The sequence below is a fragment of the Rhinatrema bivittatum genome, chromosome 3, assembly GCF_901001135.1.
Source record: "Rhinatrema bivittatum chromosome 3, aRhiBiv1.1, whole genome shotgun sequence".
NCBI lineage: Eukaryota > Metazoa > Chordata > Amphibia > Gymnophiona > Rhinatrematidae > Rhinatrema > Rhinatrema bivittatum.
Genome location: NC_042617.1, coordinates 472,132,369 through 472,150,483, shown reverse-complemented (window position 1 = coordinate 472,150,483; position 18,115 = coordinate 472,132,369). Strand labels below are relative to the sequence as shown.

Sequence of the window (18,115 nt, the reverse complement as noted above, 5' to 3'; positions counted from 1 at the left end):
AGGACTCTACATTTAAATTTGTGAATTTTCAGTTGGAGAAAGGCTCTTAAGTTTGACGGAAAATAGATGCCTAACTTAGGTGCATAAATATAGGCACTAAGCTTTTTATTTGATATCAGCTTCTTACATCCCAAATACTAGTTGCTTAATTATTTCTAGTAAACTGTATGATGGATTGCTGTTTGGCATGGATTATTGAAAGAGAATATTCTCCCAGGATAAGCAGGATGGTAATCCTCACAGATGGGTGACATCATCAGATGGAGCCCTGTCACGGAACACTTTTGTCAAAGTTTCTAGAACTTTGACTGGCACACTGAGCATGCCCAGCATGCCACCAACCCTGTGGCCACACTGGGTCCCCCTTCATTCTCCTTTTTTCCGCAGAGCTGTTGCTCGCGCTTAGCGGAGCTCTTTGAGAACTTTTTTCCTCACGGAACAATTCAAAGTTTTTCTTCAGGTTTTTCCCTGCTCTTGGGTCCCCCATTGCGAACCCATTCCTCTGGCGCTCGGTAGGTCTGTTTTTGCGTTTTTTGCAGTCTGTTCCCGAGCGTCTACCTCCCAGTGGCCAACGGCCACCAACCGCACGCTGACCTTTTTGCAATGGCGACTAGTTTCGGAAGTGCCCTGAGTGTCCACGGATTATGTCCATAATGGACCCACACGACGTTCGGTGTCCCAGCTGTACTCAGATGACCCCCAAAGGCCGCGCATCCGTCTGGGCAAGATGGAGCACTTGTTTGGTTCCAAGTAATCTGCTCTATCAACTTTGGTACCAGGTACGTCAAGTCGTGGGGATCAATCTGACTCGGGACGCTCGCCTTTGATGCCCCGCCAAGATGATCGGGGGGGGGGCGGGAGATCACCCCTCACCGGCATCAGAACATTCGAAGACTTTGGCTTCCTCAGTGCCAGAGAAGGACTGGACTAAGCACTGTGGGAAGCATAGACACCGGCACCGATTGTCGTCACTATCCAGTGCCAGCACAGACACTGGAGTGGCATCGGCCTCGGCCAAACCCCCACCGAAAAGGGCCCCAAGGAGAGGAGGCCCCATCCTCCTCTGGATCCGGGAGCCTAGGACGTTCCTCACAGATATCTCTGCTGGGCACCGAGCCTTCGCGGACCCCCGTGGACACTCCGGTGACACCCAGCCTGCCTCCTACTCCAGGGTCGGTCTTGTCTGCACTCTCGTTCAGAGAGGATTTGGACCACGTGGTTCAACAGGCAGTGCCAAATGCCCTTTGGGGTCTCCAGCCACCACAGATGCTGGCCCCCATACCAGCATCGAAACCGGTGCACTCCATGTTGGCGCCTTTGCTGGAAAGGCTGGATGTGCTGCTTGGTGCCTTACCAATGCAGCCCGTTCCGGCGGTCCCCCGTCCCCCCCGGTGCCCTGTCCACCACCAGTGCCTCCCATCTCGATCCCGATTCCGGACTCCTCGGAGGAGGAAGATGCGGCTCCTCGCCCATCTCCACGGACGGTACTGCCGATGTCGGATATCGGGCCTCCCGGTGCACAGACGTCAATCGCAGGTCCCAGTGCCCTCGATGCCGGCGCCACCGCTGTCTGTTCCACCTCACCAACCATCTGTCCCATGCCCCATACTCTGGGTTTTAGCTTCCCTCCTCAACCCAGGCGGTTTTCTGGTGAGAAGGAAGCCCCTTATGACCCATGGGAAGACTCCGCCTCTGAGCATTCCTCGGAGGCCTCCGAGGACCTTCTGTCGGAGCCTTCCCTTCCAGAAGAGAGACGTCTCTTGCCTCCAGAGGATCTATCCTTCGAGTTTTGTCCGGGCGATGGCGGAAACCATTCCCTTCCAACTTTTAACTGCCACAAGATGTTGGAGGTCCTCCAATTTTTGGATGCTCCTAAGGCGGTGATGGCAGTCCCGGTGCATGAGGTTCTCCTGGAACTCCTTCACAGGCTCTGGGAACACCCAGGTTCTGTGGCTCCGATCATTAGAAAGATGGATGCCACCTATTTAATACAACAGGCCCTAGGTTTTCAGAAGAGCCAGTTGCCACACCAGTCTGTGATAGTTGAATCAGCCCAGAAAAAGGCCAAGAGGACCTGCCCTTACTCTTCTGCCCCTCCAGGAAAGGACCATAGAGCCTTAGATGCTCTGGGTAGAAGGGTTTTCCAGGGATCCATGCTTATTGCTTGCATAGCGGCATACCGGTTGTACATGAACTAGTACAACAGAAACCTCTGGAACAGGTCCAGGAGTTCATTGAGACCCTACCACAACAATTTCAGGAGGGCCCAGAATCTATCCTCCAGAAAGGACTGGAAGCCGGGAAACATGAGGTGAGAGCGGCCTATGATGTCTTTGAGACTGTGTCAAGAGTCTCAGTGGCAGACAGTGCCAGATGCTGGGCCTTACTAAAAGCCTCCGACTTGCCTGGAGGTTCAAGAAAAACTGGCCGACCTCCCCTGTACAAGAGAAAACCCATTTGGGGACAAAATCCTGGACGCAGTGGCCCAACTCAAGGACCACCATGAGTCCCTACGTCAGTTGTCTACTACCACCTCTGATCCCTCTTCGGCAATCTGTAGAGGGCCGCATAGGGATACCAGGAAGCAGTTTTACAGGCAACAGAGATACTACTCTCCAGCCTCCCGTGTTTGTACAGCTCAGTCCTCGCAAAGAGGCCACCTTCGCCAACAAAGAATGCCTAGGGCTCAGCCAGCCCCCCAGCCTAGCCCTGCAGCTGGCTTTTGACTGGCAAACAGAGAGCAGAAACTTATCCCCCTTATCCACACTGTCCGACCCATCTGTGGGGGGTCGTCTGTTCGTGAACAACTGGTTCCCAATTACCACCGACAGATGGGTATTGTCCATCGTAACACGAGGTTACCGCCTGAATCTCATCAGTGTTCATCAGACTGCCACCCTCCCCGGTGTGGAGCCTCGTAGAACATGCATTGACCCTCAAGTTGGAACTCTCGCTCCTGCTACAGTCCAGAACCATGGAATCAGTTCCCCGGGCTCAGCAGGGACGAGGGTTCTACTCCCGGTATTTTCTCATCCCAAAGAGAACAGGCAGCCTCCGTCCCATCCTCAGTCTCTGGGCCTTAAACAGGTTCTTCCGCAGAGAATGGTTCAAAATGGTATCCTTGGGTACCCTACTTCCACTCCTGCATCAAGGGGATTGGCTCTACTCTCTGGATCTACAGGACGCCTATGCGCACATTGCCATTTTTCCACCTCATCGCAAATACCTGCGCTTCGTAGTAGGCCACCGGCATTTCCAATATAGGGTTCTCTCCTTTGGGCTAGCCTCCGCACACCGGGTCTTCACAAAGTGCCTGGCAGTGGTGGGAGCACATTTGCGCCGGAACGGGGTGCATGTGTTCTCATATCTGGACGATTAGCTCATCAAAAGTTCTTCGAAAGAGGGAGCCCTTCAGTCCCTGAAAGTGATGTTGAGACTCCTCCAATCACTGGGGTTCCTCGTAAACTACCCAATCCCAGCTGACTCCGTCCCAATGACTGAACTTCATCGGGGGAAGATCTGGACATCATGGTAGGCAAGGCGTTCCTTCCCAGTGAACACATTGCCACCCTGGCTGGGCTGGCCAGATCCATCTGTCGCCGGTGAACAGCCTCTGCCCACCTGCTCCTGAAGTTGCTGGGTCACATGGCATCATTGGTGCATGTCACCCCAATGGCCTGTCTAGCCAATGAGGGTCACGCAATGGAACCTTCGGTCTCAGCGGCACCAAGCCTCTCAAAGTCTCTGCACTGATCCAGGTAACCGAACCACTCCAGCTCTCCATCGCCCAGTGGGCGCGAGAATCCAAATTGAGCAAGGGACTTCCTTTTTAGCCCCCATCTGCTCAGGTGATCTTGAGTACGGATGCCTCCAACCTAGGCTGGGGGGCCCATGTCAACGGCCTCCACACACAAGGGGTGTGATTGAAAGCTGAGGCAAGCTACCAGATAAACTTCCTGGAACTCCGGGCGATGTGGTATACACTCTACGCAATCCAGGACTGCCTGTCCAACAAGGTCGTCTTGATCCAGATGGACAACCAAGTGGTCATGTGGTACGTGAACAAACGGGTGGGGGCACAGGCTCTTAGCTCCTCTGCCAGGAGGCGATGCAAATTTGGGCCTGGGCGCTGTCACGTTCCATGCTCCTGCGAGCCATCTACCTGGCAGGGACCGAGAATGTGGTAGCAGACTGCCTTAGCTGGACATTCCAACCCCACAAGTGGTCCCTGAACATCTATGTAGCGGACAGGATCTTCCGCCAGTCGGGTCAGCTGGCCATAGATCTCTTTGCGTCCTCGCAGAACCACAAGGTGGACAATTTTGCTCCCTGCACAAGGAAGGAAAGGGACCAGCTGTGGATGCCTTCGCCCACTCCTGGAGTGTGGGTTTACTGTATTCATACCTTCCGATTCCGCTAATAGGCAAGACTCGTGAAGCAACAGCAGGACCGAGGCTCCTTGATCCTAATGGCCCCACATTGGCCGTGTCAGGTCTGGTTTCCCATTCTCCGCGACCTGTCTATCCAAGAGCCTATTCGCCTGGGCACCTCGCCCGATCTCATCATGCAGGATCTGGGCAGGCTACGCCACCCGAACCTCCAGCCGGATGTTGAAAGGCTAATAATACAGTCCCTCGATCTTTCTGATAATGTTTCGCAAGTCCTAGTAGCTTTGCGTAAGCCTTCCATGTGGAAGTCATACAAAGCAAAGTGTGGAGGAGGTTCTTGTCCTGGTGCACAAAGGAGGGTCTTCACCAGGGGTGGGCAATTCCGGTCCTCGAGGGCTGCAAACCGGTTCGGTTTTCAGGATATCCCTAATGAATATGCATGAAAAAGATTTACATATGACTGAGGCAGAGTGCATGCAAATCTCTCTCGTGCATATTCATTAGGGATATCCTGAAAACCCGACCGGTTTGCGGCCCTCGGACTGGAATTGCCCATCCCTGGTCTTGACCTTTTCGCTTGCCCCACTCCTAGGCTTTTGGACTACCTCTGGCGCCTTTCAAAGTCTGGTCTTCAGACTACCTCAATCCAGGTGCATCTGAGTGCCATCACCCAGGAAAAAGATCTAGGCATCATAGTGGATAATACTTTAAAATCGTCGGCTCAGTGTGCTGCAGCAGTCAAAAAAGCAAACAATGTTAGGAATTATTAGGAAGGGAATGGTTAATAAAACAGAATGTCATAATGCCGCACCTTGAATACAGTGTACAGTTCTGGTCGCCGCATCTCAAAAAAGATATAGTTGCGATGGAGAAGGTACAGAGAAGGGCAAGAAAAATGATAAAGTGGATGGAACAGCTCCCCTATGAGGAAAGGCTGAAGAGGTTAGGGCTGTTCAGCTTTGAGAAGAGACAGCTGAGGGGGGGATATGATAGAGGTCTTTAAGATCATGGGAGGTCTTGAACGAGTAGATGTGAATCTGTTATTTACACTTTCAAATAATAGAAGGACTAGGGGACATTGCATGAAGTTAGCAAGTAGCACATTTAAGACTAATCGGAGAAAATTATTTTTCACTCAACGCACAATAAAGCTCTGGAATTTGTTGCCAGAGGATGTGGTTAGTGCAGTTAGTGTAGCTGGGTTCAAAAAAGGTTTGGATAAGTTCCTGGAGGAGAAGTCCATTAACGGCTATTAATCAAATTTACTTAGGGAATAGCCACTGCTATTAATTGCATCAGTAGCATGGGATCTTAGTGTTTGGGTTATTGCCAGGTTCTTGTGGCCTGGTTTGGCCTCTGTTGGAAACAGGATGCTGGGCTTGATGGACCCTTGGTCTGACCCAGCATGGTAATTTCTCAAGTTCTTATCAGTGCATACCACCACGGATTGGGCGACACTCTTGGTGCAGCCCTTAGTAGGACACTTCATGAGAGGCGAACTTCAACTAAAGCCTCCACTCCTGTTGTGGCCTGGGACCTCAACATAGTGCTGGTGTGGCTAATGTGGCCTCCATTTGAGCATCTGTGCTCCTGTGAGTTCAAACACCTCACCTGGAAGGTCATCTTCCTCATAGTGGTTATGTCTGCTTGCACAGTCAGTGAGCGGCAGGCCCTAGTGATCTATCCGCCTTACATGAGGTTCTTCTATGACTGAGTGGTGCTGTGCACTCACCCTAAGTTCCTGTCTAAGGTGGTGATTGATTTTCACCTGAATCAGTCCATCTTGTTGCCCACCTTTTTCCCAAGGCAACACTCTCATCCAGGTGAGCGGGCTCTGCATACCTTGGACTGCAAGTTTGCTCTCGCCTTTTATTTAGAATGGACCGCAGCCCACAGGCAGCCTCCTTTCACAAAAATAGACTTGGAGTTGCGGTGGGCAAGCAGACCCTGTCTAATTGGTTAGCAGACTGTATTGCTTTCTGCTACCAGCAAGCAGGCCTTCCGCTCAAGGGCCGAGTGAAAGCGCACTCAGTGAGGGCCATGGCAGCGTCAGTACCACACTTCCGGGCAGTCCCTATTGCCGAAATCTGCGAGGCCGCGATGTGGAGTTCCCTCCACAACTTTGCAGCCCATTACTGTCTGGATAAGGACGGTTGACAGGACGGCGTCTTTGGCCAGTGTGTCTTCTGTAATCTGTTTCCAGTGTGAGAACCCAATTCTCCCTACCTTGGGCCCAGTATGAGTTTTAGGCTGCCCCGGTTGTTGCGAACAGCACCCCTGTTGTGCTTGTTGCACGTTATTGGGTGTCTGTTGGCCCAGTGTATTCCAAGAGCAGTCTGCAGCTTAGTATTCATCCTTCTGTGAGGACTACAATCCTCCTTGTCCTGGGAGAGGGCAGAGTTGCTTACCCTGTAACAGGTGTTCTCCCAGGTCAGCAGGATGTTAGTCCTCCCGAAACCCACCCGCCACGCAGTGGAGTTGGGTTCGCCTACTTTTTGTTTTATTTTTCGCTCATATTTTTCTGCTATGAAACGAGACTGAAGGAGGGACCCCGTGTGGCCACGGGGTTGGTGGCATGCTGGGCATGCTCAGTGTGCCAGTCAAAGCTCTAGAAACTTTGACAAAAGTGTTCCATGACGGGGTTCCATTTTGTCACCCATCTGTGAGGACTAACACCTTGCTGTCCTGGGAGAACACCTGTTACAGGTAAGCAACTCTGCTTTCCCACAAGTTTTGTAACATAAGATTACTAGTGAAAAATTGGTTAAAGGAGGAGTTAAAATGTAGTTAATGTTAGTTTTGTTGACTTTCAGCAAATTAAATTGCTGAATTTCCTCTTAGCTATGCAGCACAATTTTAAATATGTAAGATTCGTACTAGAATGTTTAAGAATCCGTTTTATTATAGTTTCTTTTCATTACAAACGAGAGAAGCATTGTGACATTTCCCCTGCATTGTGATTTTTCCCCTGCATCTCCCTCTATCATCCCTTTATGATAATTTTTCCTTGCATCCTCGCTTCTCTTACCCTCCCTGCTACTCTTTCACACTTACCTCCCTCTAAGCTAGTCTTTCCCTCATTCCATTTCCCATTTCCCTTATGCCCTGTTTACCTCATTTCCCTCTTCCTTGCTGTAATTTCCTCTTAACTCAGACCCATGTAATGAGTTAATCATGTTTCTGTTATTACTGTTATTGTTAGTATTGCTGTTTAGTGCATTATCTTGTTCCATCTTCATTCTGTCTATTCTATAGTCAGTTTCCTCTGCCACATTTTTAATCCCTGTTTTTTCCCTACCCTTGTTCCATGTAATTTCCAAACTGCAGTTGATGTAAACAGATATGATATTTCACACTAATACTGGTATATAAAAACCTTTAAATAAATAAATTTTCCTGGCGTGTAGCCAGATGGACTCAGAACAAGTGGGTATAGTGTGCTCGTGCTAGCAGTTGGAGACTGATCTGACGTTAGCACGGGTACATATACCCCCACAGGAAGTGAAGCAACTCAGTAATTTCCGTCTCCAAAGCAGTTTGGAGCTCCTGCACGCTCGCGGAGCGTGTTTTCCAAATCTACTTTCTACTTTCCAAATTTCTAAGAAGATACCAGAAGACTAGCCCCGCACTCCTGCGGTGATACCCTCGGGTCCCTCCCCCAGTTGTTTCCCGATGTGATTTCCGCGATCCCTCGGAGGTCTAGGCCTCAGTCCGGTGGCCGAGTCGCGGCATGGATCTAGCCCCCGAGCGAGAAGGGCTCGGGCCTGGCTGAGAGGCGCCTCGGTCCCGGCGTGGACTTAGCCCCGAGCGAGACTAGTTTGGCGGCTTAGAGGCAGCGGGTGCACCTCCTCGAGCGCGGCGGTGAATGTATTTCCCCTCTCCCCCCCGCGGCCGGAGACCGCCTGGGTTACAGCTGGGAAGCGCCGCAGATCAGGTAAGGCGTACATCTCTTACTTTTGGTCTCCGAGGTACGAGGATCGGCGGCGTTGCCGGTAGATGACACGCCGTGGAGGTCGCCATTTTGTCAGCCTTGTTAAGGTACTGAGCGCCCACGGATAGGCGCCTGTGGATGGGCGCACAACGCATATTCTTAAGCGCATGCTGTATATTATTGAGCGCGTAGTGCTGAACGCATATTCTTGAGCGCATATTGTATGTTGTTGAACGCATAGTGCTGAACGCATATTCTTGAGCGCATATTGTATATTTGAGCGCATATTGGATATTATTCAGCACATAGTGCGGAACGCATATTCTTGAGCACATATTGTATATTTGAGCGCATATTGTATATTATTAAGCGCATATTATTGGCATAAGCCGGCGCCCTGCATTCGCAAGACGCGATGTAACACTTGAACGCCCCGGCGTTTCCAGAGGCGGCACCTCCTGACTCCGGCGTGAAAGCTCTTGGCCTATGCTCAGCGTGCCAGCTTAGAGTCACGCAGAGCGAGGAGCCAGACTCCCTTTGTGCCCAATGTGAGGAGGCCGTGGGAGCCTCGGGCCAGGACCTGTCTCAACCGAGGTTTACCGACAGTTCCCCAGGGGCCACCCCGGATTTAGCGGGGTGTCCTGAACAGCCAGGAATTCCGGGGGACTTGGTACCCCGACGGCTAGAAACCGCTTCCATTTCCTGGGTGGACTTATTTAAGGGGATTCACGCCTTTGTACAGATGCAGTCGGCTTCCTGTCCAGGCCCTGTTGCCCCGGCCGACCCTGCCCCCGGGCCTTCTCGCCCTTACCGTGGGCACCCGCCTCCGGGCAGTCCAGCTCCTGTGGACCCTGATGTCTCGGAGGACGAGTCCGAACCCCCCGAGGAGGAGGATCCTCTCTCGGGGATAGAGCCATATCGAACTATGAGGCGGTTCTTTCCCAAGGAGGGTCTCTCCGACCTGATCTCTCAGTGCCTGACTGAGTTGGCTATTCCAGGCCCCAGCACCATGGAGGCATCTACGCAGAACCCCCTGCTGGAGGGTCTTCGTCCCACAGCCCGCCATTTCCCCTTCCTGCAAGCGGCACAACAGCTGATCGATTTGGAGTGGAATGCGCCGGAGGCCTCATTCAAAGGGGGTCGGGCCCTGTCCGGCATGTACCCCCTGGAGCCGGCAATCCAGGATATGCTGGTGTGCCCTACGGTGGACGCCTTGGTTAGCGCTGTGGTCAAGCGCACTACCATTCCAGTAGAGGGGGGGGGGCGGCCCTCAAGGAGGCTCATGACAGACGCCTGGACGCCATCCTGAAACAAACCTTTGAGGTGGCAGCTCTGTCTCTGTGAATCGCAACCTGCTGCACAGTGGTAACGCGTTCCTGTTTGTCACAAGTCAGGAACAATGCTCCGGCAGCGGACATGGAGTCAGCTCTCTCGTTCCTTACGGATGCCGCCTCCGACCTAGTCCGTACGACAGCCAAGGGGGTCTCATCCTCAGTAGCAGCCAGGAGGCAGCTCTGGATACGGAACTGGTCAGCCGACGCCCCTTCTAAGACACGTCTCACTAGAATGCCGTTCAAGGGTTCTCTTCTGTTCTGCAGCGACCTAGATAAACTGGCCAGCACATGGGGTGCCTCTCCAGTACCTCGACTGCCGGAAGACAGGTCCAAGAGGAACCAGTGCACCTTTCCGAGGCCCTCCAGAGGTAGAAGCTCCCAACGCTTCACTCCCTATAGGAGTCGCTACCAGGCACCTCATCCTCAGGCCAGGAACCAGTCCTTTTGGACCAAGCAGCACAAGAAGGGAGCCGGCTCGGGTTCGGGTCCCGGCCGCACCCCACAATGAGAATCAGCCGATCCATCCGGGGGACGAAGCCATAGGGGGCAGGTTAACCCTCTTCTACCCCAGATGGGTCGAGATTACGTCGGACCAGTGGGTCCTCGCCATCATCCGAGAGGGGTATTATATGGACTTCCATCACATCCCTCTGGACAGGTTTGTGGAATCTCCGTGTCCAATCCACAAGAAGGCAGCATTGGAAGCTACCCTGGCGAGGCTCCTGTCCTTGAAAGCCATAATCCCAGTACCTGCATGGGAAATGGATTCTGGGCACTATTCCATTTATTTCATGGTACCCAAGAAAGAGGGCACTTTCCGGCCCGTATTGGACCTCAAGTCAGTCAACCGATACTTAAGGGTCCCGAGGTTTCGCATGGAAACTCTGCGCTCAGTCAAGACCGCAGTACAGCCAGGGGAATTCCTCACGGCCATAGACTTGTCAGAAGTCTACCTGCATATTCCGATCCATCGGGATCATCAGCGCCAGCTACGCTTCAAGGTTCTGGGACAACACTTCCAATTCCGGGCTTTGCCCTTCGGGTTAGCCACGGCGCCGCGGACCTTCACCAAGGTGATCGTAACAGTAGCAGCGGCGCTCAGACGGGAAGGAATCCTTGTCCATCCCTACCTAGACGATTGGCTGATCAGAGCGAAATCACGAGAGGAGAGCCATCGGGCAACCAACAGAGTGATCGCCCTTCTGGAAAGCCTGGGATGGGTAGTCAACCTAAGCAAGAGTTGCCTACAGCCTTCCCAATCACTGGAATACCTGGGAGTCCAGTTCGACACCCAGGCAGACAAAGTCAGCCTAACCACCAAGAGAAGGTTAAAGCTCCAGACCCGTCTACGGTCCTTGATGGAAGCCAGCCGGCCCATTGCCTGGGATTACCTGCAGGTCCTCGGTCTCATGGCATCCACCCTGGAAGTGGTACCATGGGCAAGGGCCCATATGAGACCACTACAACGCTCCCTCCTCTCTCGGTGGAGCCCACGCTTCCGGAATTACTCCGTGCATCTACCTCTACCCACCAGAGTGCCGACCCAGCTACGGTGGTGGTTGCAGCCCAACCACATGAGCAGGGGGTCGAAGATGTCCTACCCCACGTGGACTCTGCTCACCACAGATGCCAGTCTGAGCGGATGGGGAGCACACTGCGAAGAGCTCACCGCCCAAGGGCGGTGGAACAAAGAAGAGTCAGGGTGGAACATCAACCATCTAGAGGCACGAGCAGTCCGATTAGCCTGCCTGCGATTTGCTCACAGACTGAGGAACAGAGCAGTCAGAGTGATGTCCGTCAACTCCACCACGGTGGCATACATCAATCGACAGGGCGGAACCAGAAGCCAACAGGTGTCCCTAGAGATAGCTCCGCTGATGGCTTGGGCAGAGGCGAATCTCCAGGACATTTCCGCCATCCACATTGCCGGAAGGGACAACACCGCGGCAGACTTCCTCAGCAGGGAAAGCCTAAATCCGGGAGAATGGCAGCTGGCCCCACAGCCTTCCAGATGATTGTGGATAAGTGGGGGACCCCAGACATGGACCTATTAGCGGACAGGTCCAATGCTCAAGTACCCAGATACTTCAGCCTCAAGCGAGATCCGTTCTCTCACAGGATCGACGCCCTGGTTCAGCCATGGCCTCCAGGGACCCTGCTTTACGCCTTTCCGCCGTGGCCCCTGCTGGGCGCCCTTATACACAAGATTCAGAGGCACAGAGGCCTAGTTCTTCTAGTAGCACCAGACTGGCCAAGAAGACCCTGGTACGCGGACATGAGAAGACTACTGACAGGGGAGCCTCTTCCCCTGCCTCCTCTCAGGGACCTGCTTCGTCAAGGTCCCATCCTCCACGAGGATCCGGCTCAATTCTCTCTTACGGTCTGGCCATTGAGAGGGCTAGACTGAAGAAAAGAGGTTACTCAGAGCCGGTGATAGATACACTCCTCCAAGCTCGCAAGTTTTCCACTTCCCTCACCTACATAAGGATCTGGAGAGTATTTGTAGCCTGGTGTGACACTCACGGCACCAATCCACATGCGACCACAATCCCTATTGTTCTGGATTTCCTGCAGGATGGGCTTCAGAAGGGTCTCTCCCTAAGCTCCATCAAGGTTCAGGTGGCTGCGCTGTCTTGCTACGGTCCCAGGAGGGATGGCAAGACCCGTGCCACGCACCCAGATGTTTCCCGCTTCCTGAAAGGCGTCAAGCACATTCGTCCGCCACTGAAGTGGCCAGTGCCCCTGTGGAACCTCAACATAGTTTTGGATTTCCTCGCAGGATCCACCTTCAGACCCCTTCGGGGCCTGTCTCTCCATTCGCTAACTTTGAAGATGGTGTTCTTGCTGGCAGTGTGTTCCGCACGCCGCATCTCAGAGCTACAAGCGCTGTCCTGCTGTGATCCCTTTCTGAGAATCACTCCAGAGGCTATCCATCTTCGCACAGTTCCCTCTTTCTTACCTAAAGTAGTCTCACAATTTCACCTCAACCAAACCATATCTTTGCCAACCACGGCGGGTTTGAAGAAATCAGAAGAAGGGCGTTTGCTACGCCATCTCGACATCGGCAGGCTGCTGTCCAGATACCTGGAAATGACAGAAGCAGTACGAAAGACGGACCATCTGTTCGTCCTTCACAGCGGGAAGAAGCAAGGGGAAGCGGCCTCTCGGCCCACCATAGCCCGCTGGATCCAAAGAAGTTATCAGAGCAGCCTACATAGAGGCCGGGAAGTCACCACCTCTGCAGGTCAAGGCTCATTCCACCAGAGCGCAGGCGGCCTCTTGGGCAGAATCTAGGATGCTGTCGCCCGCGGAGATATGTAAGGCGGTGACATGGTCCTCCCTCCATACCTTTTCCAGATTTTACCGTCTGGATGTCCAGGCCAGGGAGGACACAGCATTTGCGAGGGCAGTCCTACGCGGTCCTCAGGCAGCCTCCCGCCCAGTCCGGGAGTAAAGCTTTTGTACATCCCACTTGTTCTGAGTCCATCTGGCTACACGCCAGGAAATGTTGAGATTACTTACCTGATAATCTCCTTTTCCTTAGTGTAGACAGATGGGATCAGCATCCCGCCCGGCTGCCGGTGTACATGGGTTTCACCGATTCAAGGTAAGCCATGTCATTTTCTTACATAAGAGCGTCCACTCTACCAGGTGTCGACGCCTTCCGGTTGGAAGCGCTGGCGGTCTCCAGCTACTATCAATCGGTCAGGGGAATCCTGTTTCACTAATTCATTGATCGTCAGTACACATATATCCATAACAGCTTTTGCAAGGAAGATTACTGAGTTGCTTCACTTCCTGTGGGGGTATATTTACCTGTGCTGACGTCAGATCCATCTCCAACTGCTAGCACGAGCACACTATACCCACTTGTTCTGAGTCCATCTGTCTACACTAAGGAAAAGGAGATTATCAGGTAAGTAATCTCAACAACATTTATAGCAAATAAACTTGAGTTGTGCTTCAGCTTTCAAGGGAAGATTTTCATGTTGGTCTCTCTTAGGTTCTGCGTACTGGAGCAAGTCAGCGTCCACTTACTCCCAGTCAGGGTCAGCAAGGGCAACAGAATGAGTCACTCACAGCAGCAAATCCAGCACTGGCTTTTGGTCAGGGACTCGCCACAGGCATGCCAGGTATAGTACAGATTTGTTAAGAAAACTGTTTATGCTGGATTACGGAACCTTGACTTTTCCAATAATTATTCTACTGCTGCAGTGTCTCAACTGGTCAGAGCTACAACTATTACTTTTAATCATTTATATAGCATTACAAGATATACCAGCACTGTATAGACGCATAAGAGAAAGTCACTGCTTAGCCATTTATTTATTTTATAATTTATATTACACCAATCCACAGTGCTTGGCAGATTATATAAATATGTACATACATAATATGAACACCTACAAACAAGCAATTGAAATCAAGCAAGTAAACATAAATAAAAGTAAATTAAATCTGCTAAACTCTGCCAATAAAATTTTGTTTCCATTATATACCATCAGCAATTATTTCAGGGCCACAGACCATAGTTTCACATACCCTCGAAATCTTGTGTAACCCTTACGGGAGGGAGGAGTTTAAGTCTCATGGACACACAAACATATTTATTTTCTTTGGGGCTGCTCTGGCTAGTAATTAATAGGGGTGTGCATTCGTTTTGAACTTATATGTAAAACGCTACTTTTTTTTTTTTTTTTTAACTTAAAGTGATGAGGCGAAAACGATCGGATTTCCAACTTATTCAACATAGCTATGTTGAATACGTTGGAAATCGCGATCGTCGGAGTGACGCGGCCGTCACGTGGTCCACCGTGGTTCCGCTCCCAGACCCCTCGTTGGACACAAACGGAACTTTTGGCCAGCTTGGGGAGGTCAGAAGGCCCCCCCAAGCTGGCCAAAAGTTCCGTTTGTGTCCAACGAGGGGTCCGGGAGCGGAACCGCGGTGGACCACGTGACGGCCGCAACACTCCGACGCGACGCGGACGTCACGTGCTCCTCGCAAAGGATTAGAGGAATGGCTTCCTGACTCCCCGCTGGACCACCAGGGAGTTTTGGTAAGTCTTGGGGGGGATTAAGGAGGGTGAGGGGTTTAAATTTTTATTTAGGGAACCGGTGCACGTATGGACATAGACTCAACTTATGGAATTCTCCATATGTCCATATTGACTGAAATTGACCCCCCTTTTCGACTTATGGACTTATGAACATAAACTTTTTGTCTGCACATCCCTAGTAATTAACTCCCATGCTTGGCTCTCTGTCCCTTGGTGGATTCTTTTTATGAGGGGAAGCTCTTGCTTATGGACCAGACGGTGTTTTGCTTTCAGTGTGTGTAAGTAGCAGCTGCATCCCAAGTAGTGAGATACTGGGACAAATCAGACAGAGCCAGGCTTTGGGTGTTAAATTAAAGTTTACTGATTGGCAATGATTAAATAAGTCAATTTGTCCATAATGTTGGTTAAATCTGACTGCTGGTCTATGTGTATTTTTCCGAGGTAGGTATCCTTAATTTCAGGCATGGGTAGAGCTCCCGTGGTGGTTTTAATTGTGCAAAGCTCACCCTGCGGCTAACCAGGAATCCTATTATTGAATTACTTCAGAATAACCAATCTGTCATAATTTGTATCACTCAGACATGGCTGTTGGAATCGTATTACCCTATTGTTGAATCAGCTTCAGATAAATTATTTCACACCCGAGACATTATAAAAAAAAGGGGTGGTGGTATTTTGGTTATAGCTAAGTCAGAACAAGAGTTGAAGGTTTTGGAACTAGATTCTGCTCCAGATCTAGAGGTTTTAGCCTTACACAAACCCCAAGAGGAGTTTCATGTAATTTACTCTCTCCTTAACTTTCTTGAAAAAAATCCTTTAGCATTGATCGATTTGCTGAATTCTTTTAATGCTGATTTTAGAGATTTTATTATTTTAGGTGATTTTAATTTGCACATGGATGTTGTGCCTCTTTGAGAGATGCAAAATTTGTTCTTGAAGCTATGAAAGTCCTTGGCTGGTCCCAGCTTATTAGCTAACCTACAGGTCGATACAGTTATGCCGCGTTAGAGTGCGGCAGTGCCAGGCGCACCCTCGTTCCCCGCACGCACAGTTCTCTTCACCTACCGCTCGATACTCTCTTCAAATTGCATGCAAATGCATGCCGCGTCTGCGAAGGTTAGGCCCGCGCAACCCATTTTACTGTATAGAGCGCCTATACAATATCCTGGGTGTGCGGGCCTAACGCTTCACGGCCACGCTGGTATCTGTCATTTCAAATGTCATTTCAAATGACATTTGAAATGACAGGTACCAGGAAGTGGACAGTTATGTTCTCCGATGCTCGGCAAACTTTCCCCCAGCCCCCGCTCACCTGCCCTGGCCGCGTCCGGTCTCCGGTGCAGCCCCAGTCCTGTTGCCTCCTCCCGAAGCAAAAAAAACCAAAACCGAAAAAGTAGCAAGAGAGCGAGGGGAGAGACGGGCAATCCTAGGCTCGGGCCTGCTAGTCCCTTCTCCTCTCCTCCCGAAGCAGGGAGCGAAAAGCAGCCTTGCTCCGGGAGGAGGGGGGGTGGCAGTTTAAAGCGACGAAGCGACTTACTTTTGCAGCCCCCCCCCTCCGGACATCGGCGACGACTGCGGCTCCTGCCTCCAGCTGTCAGACAGACGCATCGCACGTGGGAAAGCGGCCCCTATGCGTGCAATTGGCTGCTCAAGACGTGACGTCACGACGTTTGGCGTCACGGCATGTGACGTCACGTCTTGAGCAGCCAATTGCACGCATAGGGGCCGCTTTCCCACGTGTGATGCGTCTGTCTGACAGCTGGAGGCAGGAGCCGCGGTCGTCGCCGATGTCCGGGTGGGGAGGGCTGCGGCGCAAGGAGAGAAGACGCAACTTACTCCAGCCAGCCCCCACTTCGGCAGCCCCCCTACGGCGGAGATGGCAGTGTAAAGCGAGACGGACCTTCGGCGGAGACGGCACTGTAAAGCGAGACAGACCACGGCGCAAGGAGAGGAGGAGAGAGAAGTTGCAACTTACTCCAGCCAGCCCTCCTCCGGACAGCGGCTCCTCTGCCTCCCAGCTGCCGGCAAAGATAGACGCCCGAACGGGTAGGCCCCTCGTGCAATTTGACCTCAAGGCGTCACGCCTTGAGGTCAAATTGCACGAGGGGCCTACCCGTTCGGGCGTCTATCTTCGCCGGCAGCTGGGAGGCAGAGGAGCCGCTGTCCGGAGGAGGGCTGGCTGGCTGGAGTAAGTTGCGTCTTCTCTCTTCTCCTCTCCTTGCGCCACGGTCTGTCTCGCTTTACAGTGCCGTCTCCGCCGAAGGTCCGCTGTGGTCCGTCTCGCTTTACACTGCCGTCTCCGCCGAAGGGGGGCTGCCGAAGTGGGGCAGCATTGGGTTTATTTTTTTCGCTTTTTTTTTTTTTGCTTCGGGAGGAGGGAGAGGACTGGGGCTACCCCGGAGACCGGCACCCATGGACGCGACCAGGGCAGGTGAGCGGGGGCTGGGGGAAAGTTTGCTGCTTACCCTTACTCCTGCCTCTAACGCAGGGGTAGGGGTAGGCGGTAAACTAACAGGTTAACCGCGCGGCAAAACGGCAGGGTAAAAAAGCGATAGTCGGAGCGCGTGTCACAGTATCGGAGGGAATAGCTAATTCGTTCATTAAATAGCTAATTCGTTCATTTACATATCATTTACATGCTGCGTGCGGGAAAGGTTACAGGTCGGTTTCAAGAAGCACTAAGGACGCGTGAAACTGGAGACTGTATCGCCTTACGCGTCCCAATTGTGCGCCCACAGCGAGTTAATCTCCAACCGCACCTTACAGTATCGAGCTGCTACTTATTCACATGGTCATATTTTAGACTTTTTTTTTTTTTTTGGAACTTTCTTCTTTAATTCTTTTTCTGCAAAATATGAGGCTGTTCCCTGGTCAGACCATTCTCTAATTGAGATTTCAGCCAGAATTACTGAAAGGTTCACAGTCAAGGCTGAATCAAGATATTTGTAAAAGAAAGAACTTTGAAGTGGATGCTTTAAAAGAGATCTGGATGCTTAAATTGAATGAAAAATAATTTGATAATACTAATGAAGCAACATCTCTGTGGGTTAATTCACTTAATGATGCCTTAGAACAGATTGCCCCTTTGAATGAAAAAATGTTTCTCAGAGGACTCAGAGCCCCCATGGTTTGATAAGGAAATGATTGCTAAAAAAAAAAAAAAAAAAAGCAGCTTAGAGCTATAGAAAGTCACTGGAGAAAATCTAAGTCCTGTACTGATCAATTAGCCTATTTGGCTAAACTCGATTATCAAAATGAATCTAATCAGTTGAAACGCCAATTTCTTTTCAATACAAATTCAATCTGCTCCAAACCAGTCACATGAACTCTTTTGCATTGTTATTTATTATTTATTTAACACTTTTTTATACCGACCTTCATAGTAAATTAACCATATGTTAAAAC

At 51.4% G+C, this 18,115-nt stretch overlaps 1 protein-coding gene across 7 annotated transcripts in view; it reads left to right on the top strand.

The window, feature by feature from the left end:
- PUM2 (pumilio RNA binding family member 2) overlaps window positions 1-18,115 on the top strand; it is a 427,826-nt gene that overhangs the window by 213,368 nt on the left and 196,343 nt on the right. For all 7 annotated transcript variants that reach the window (XM_029595976.1, XM_029595973.1, XM_029595975.1 and 4 more), the window contains one exon: window positions 13,657-13,786. In XM_029595976.1, coding sequence (XP_029451836.1) covers window positions 13,657-13,786 — 130 coding nt within the window. The remainder of the gene's footprint in view (window positions 1-13,656; window positions 13,787-18,115) is intronic.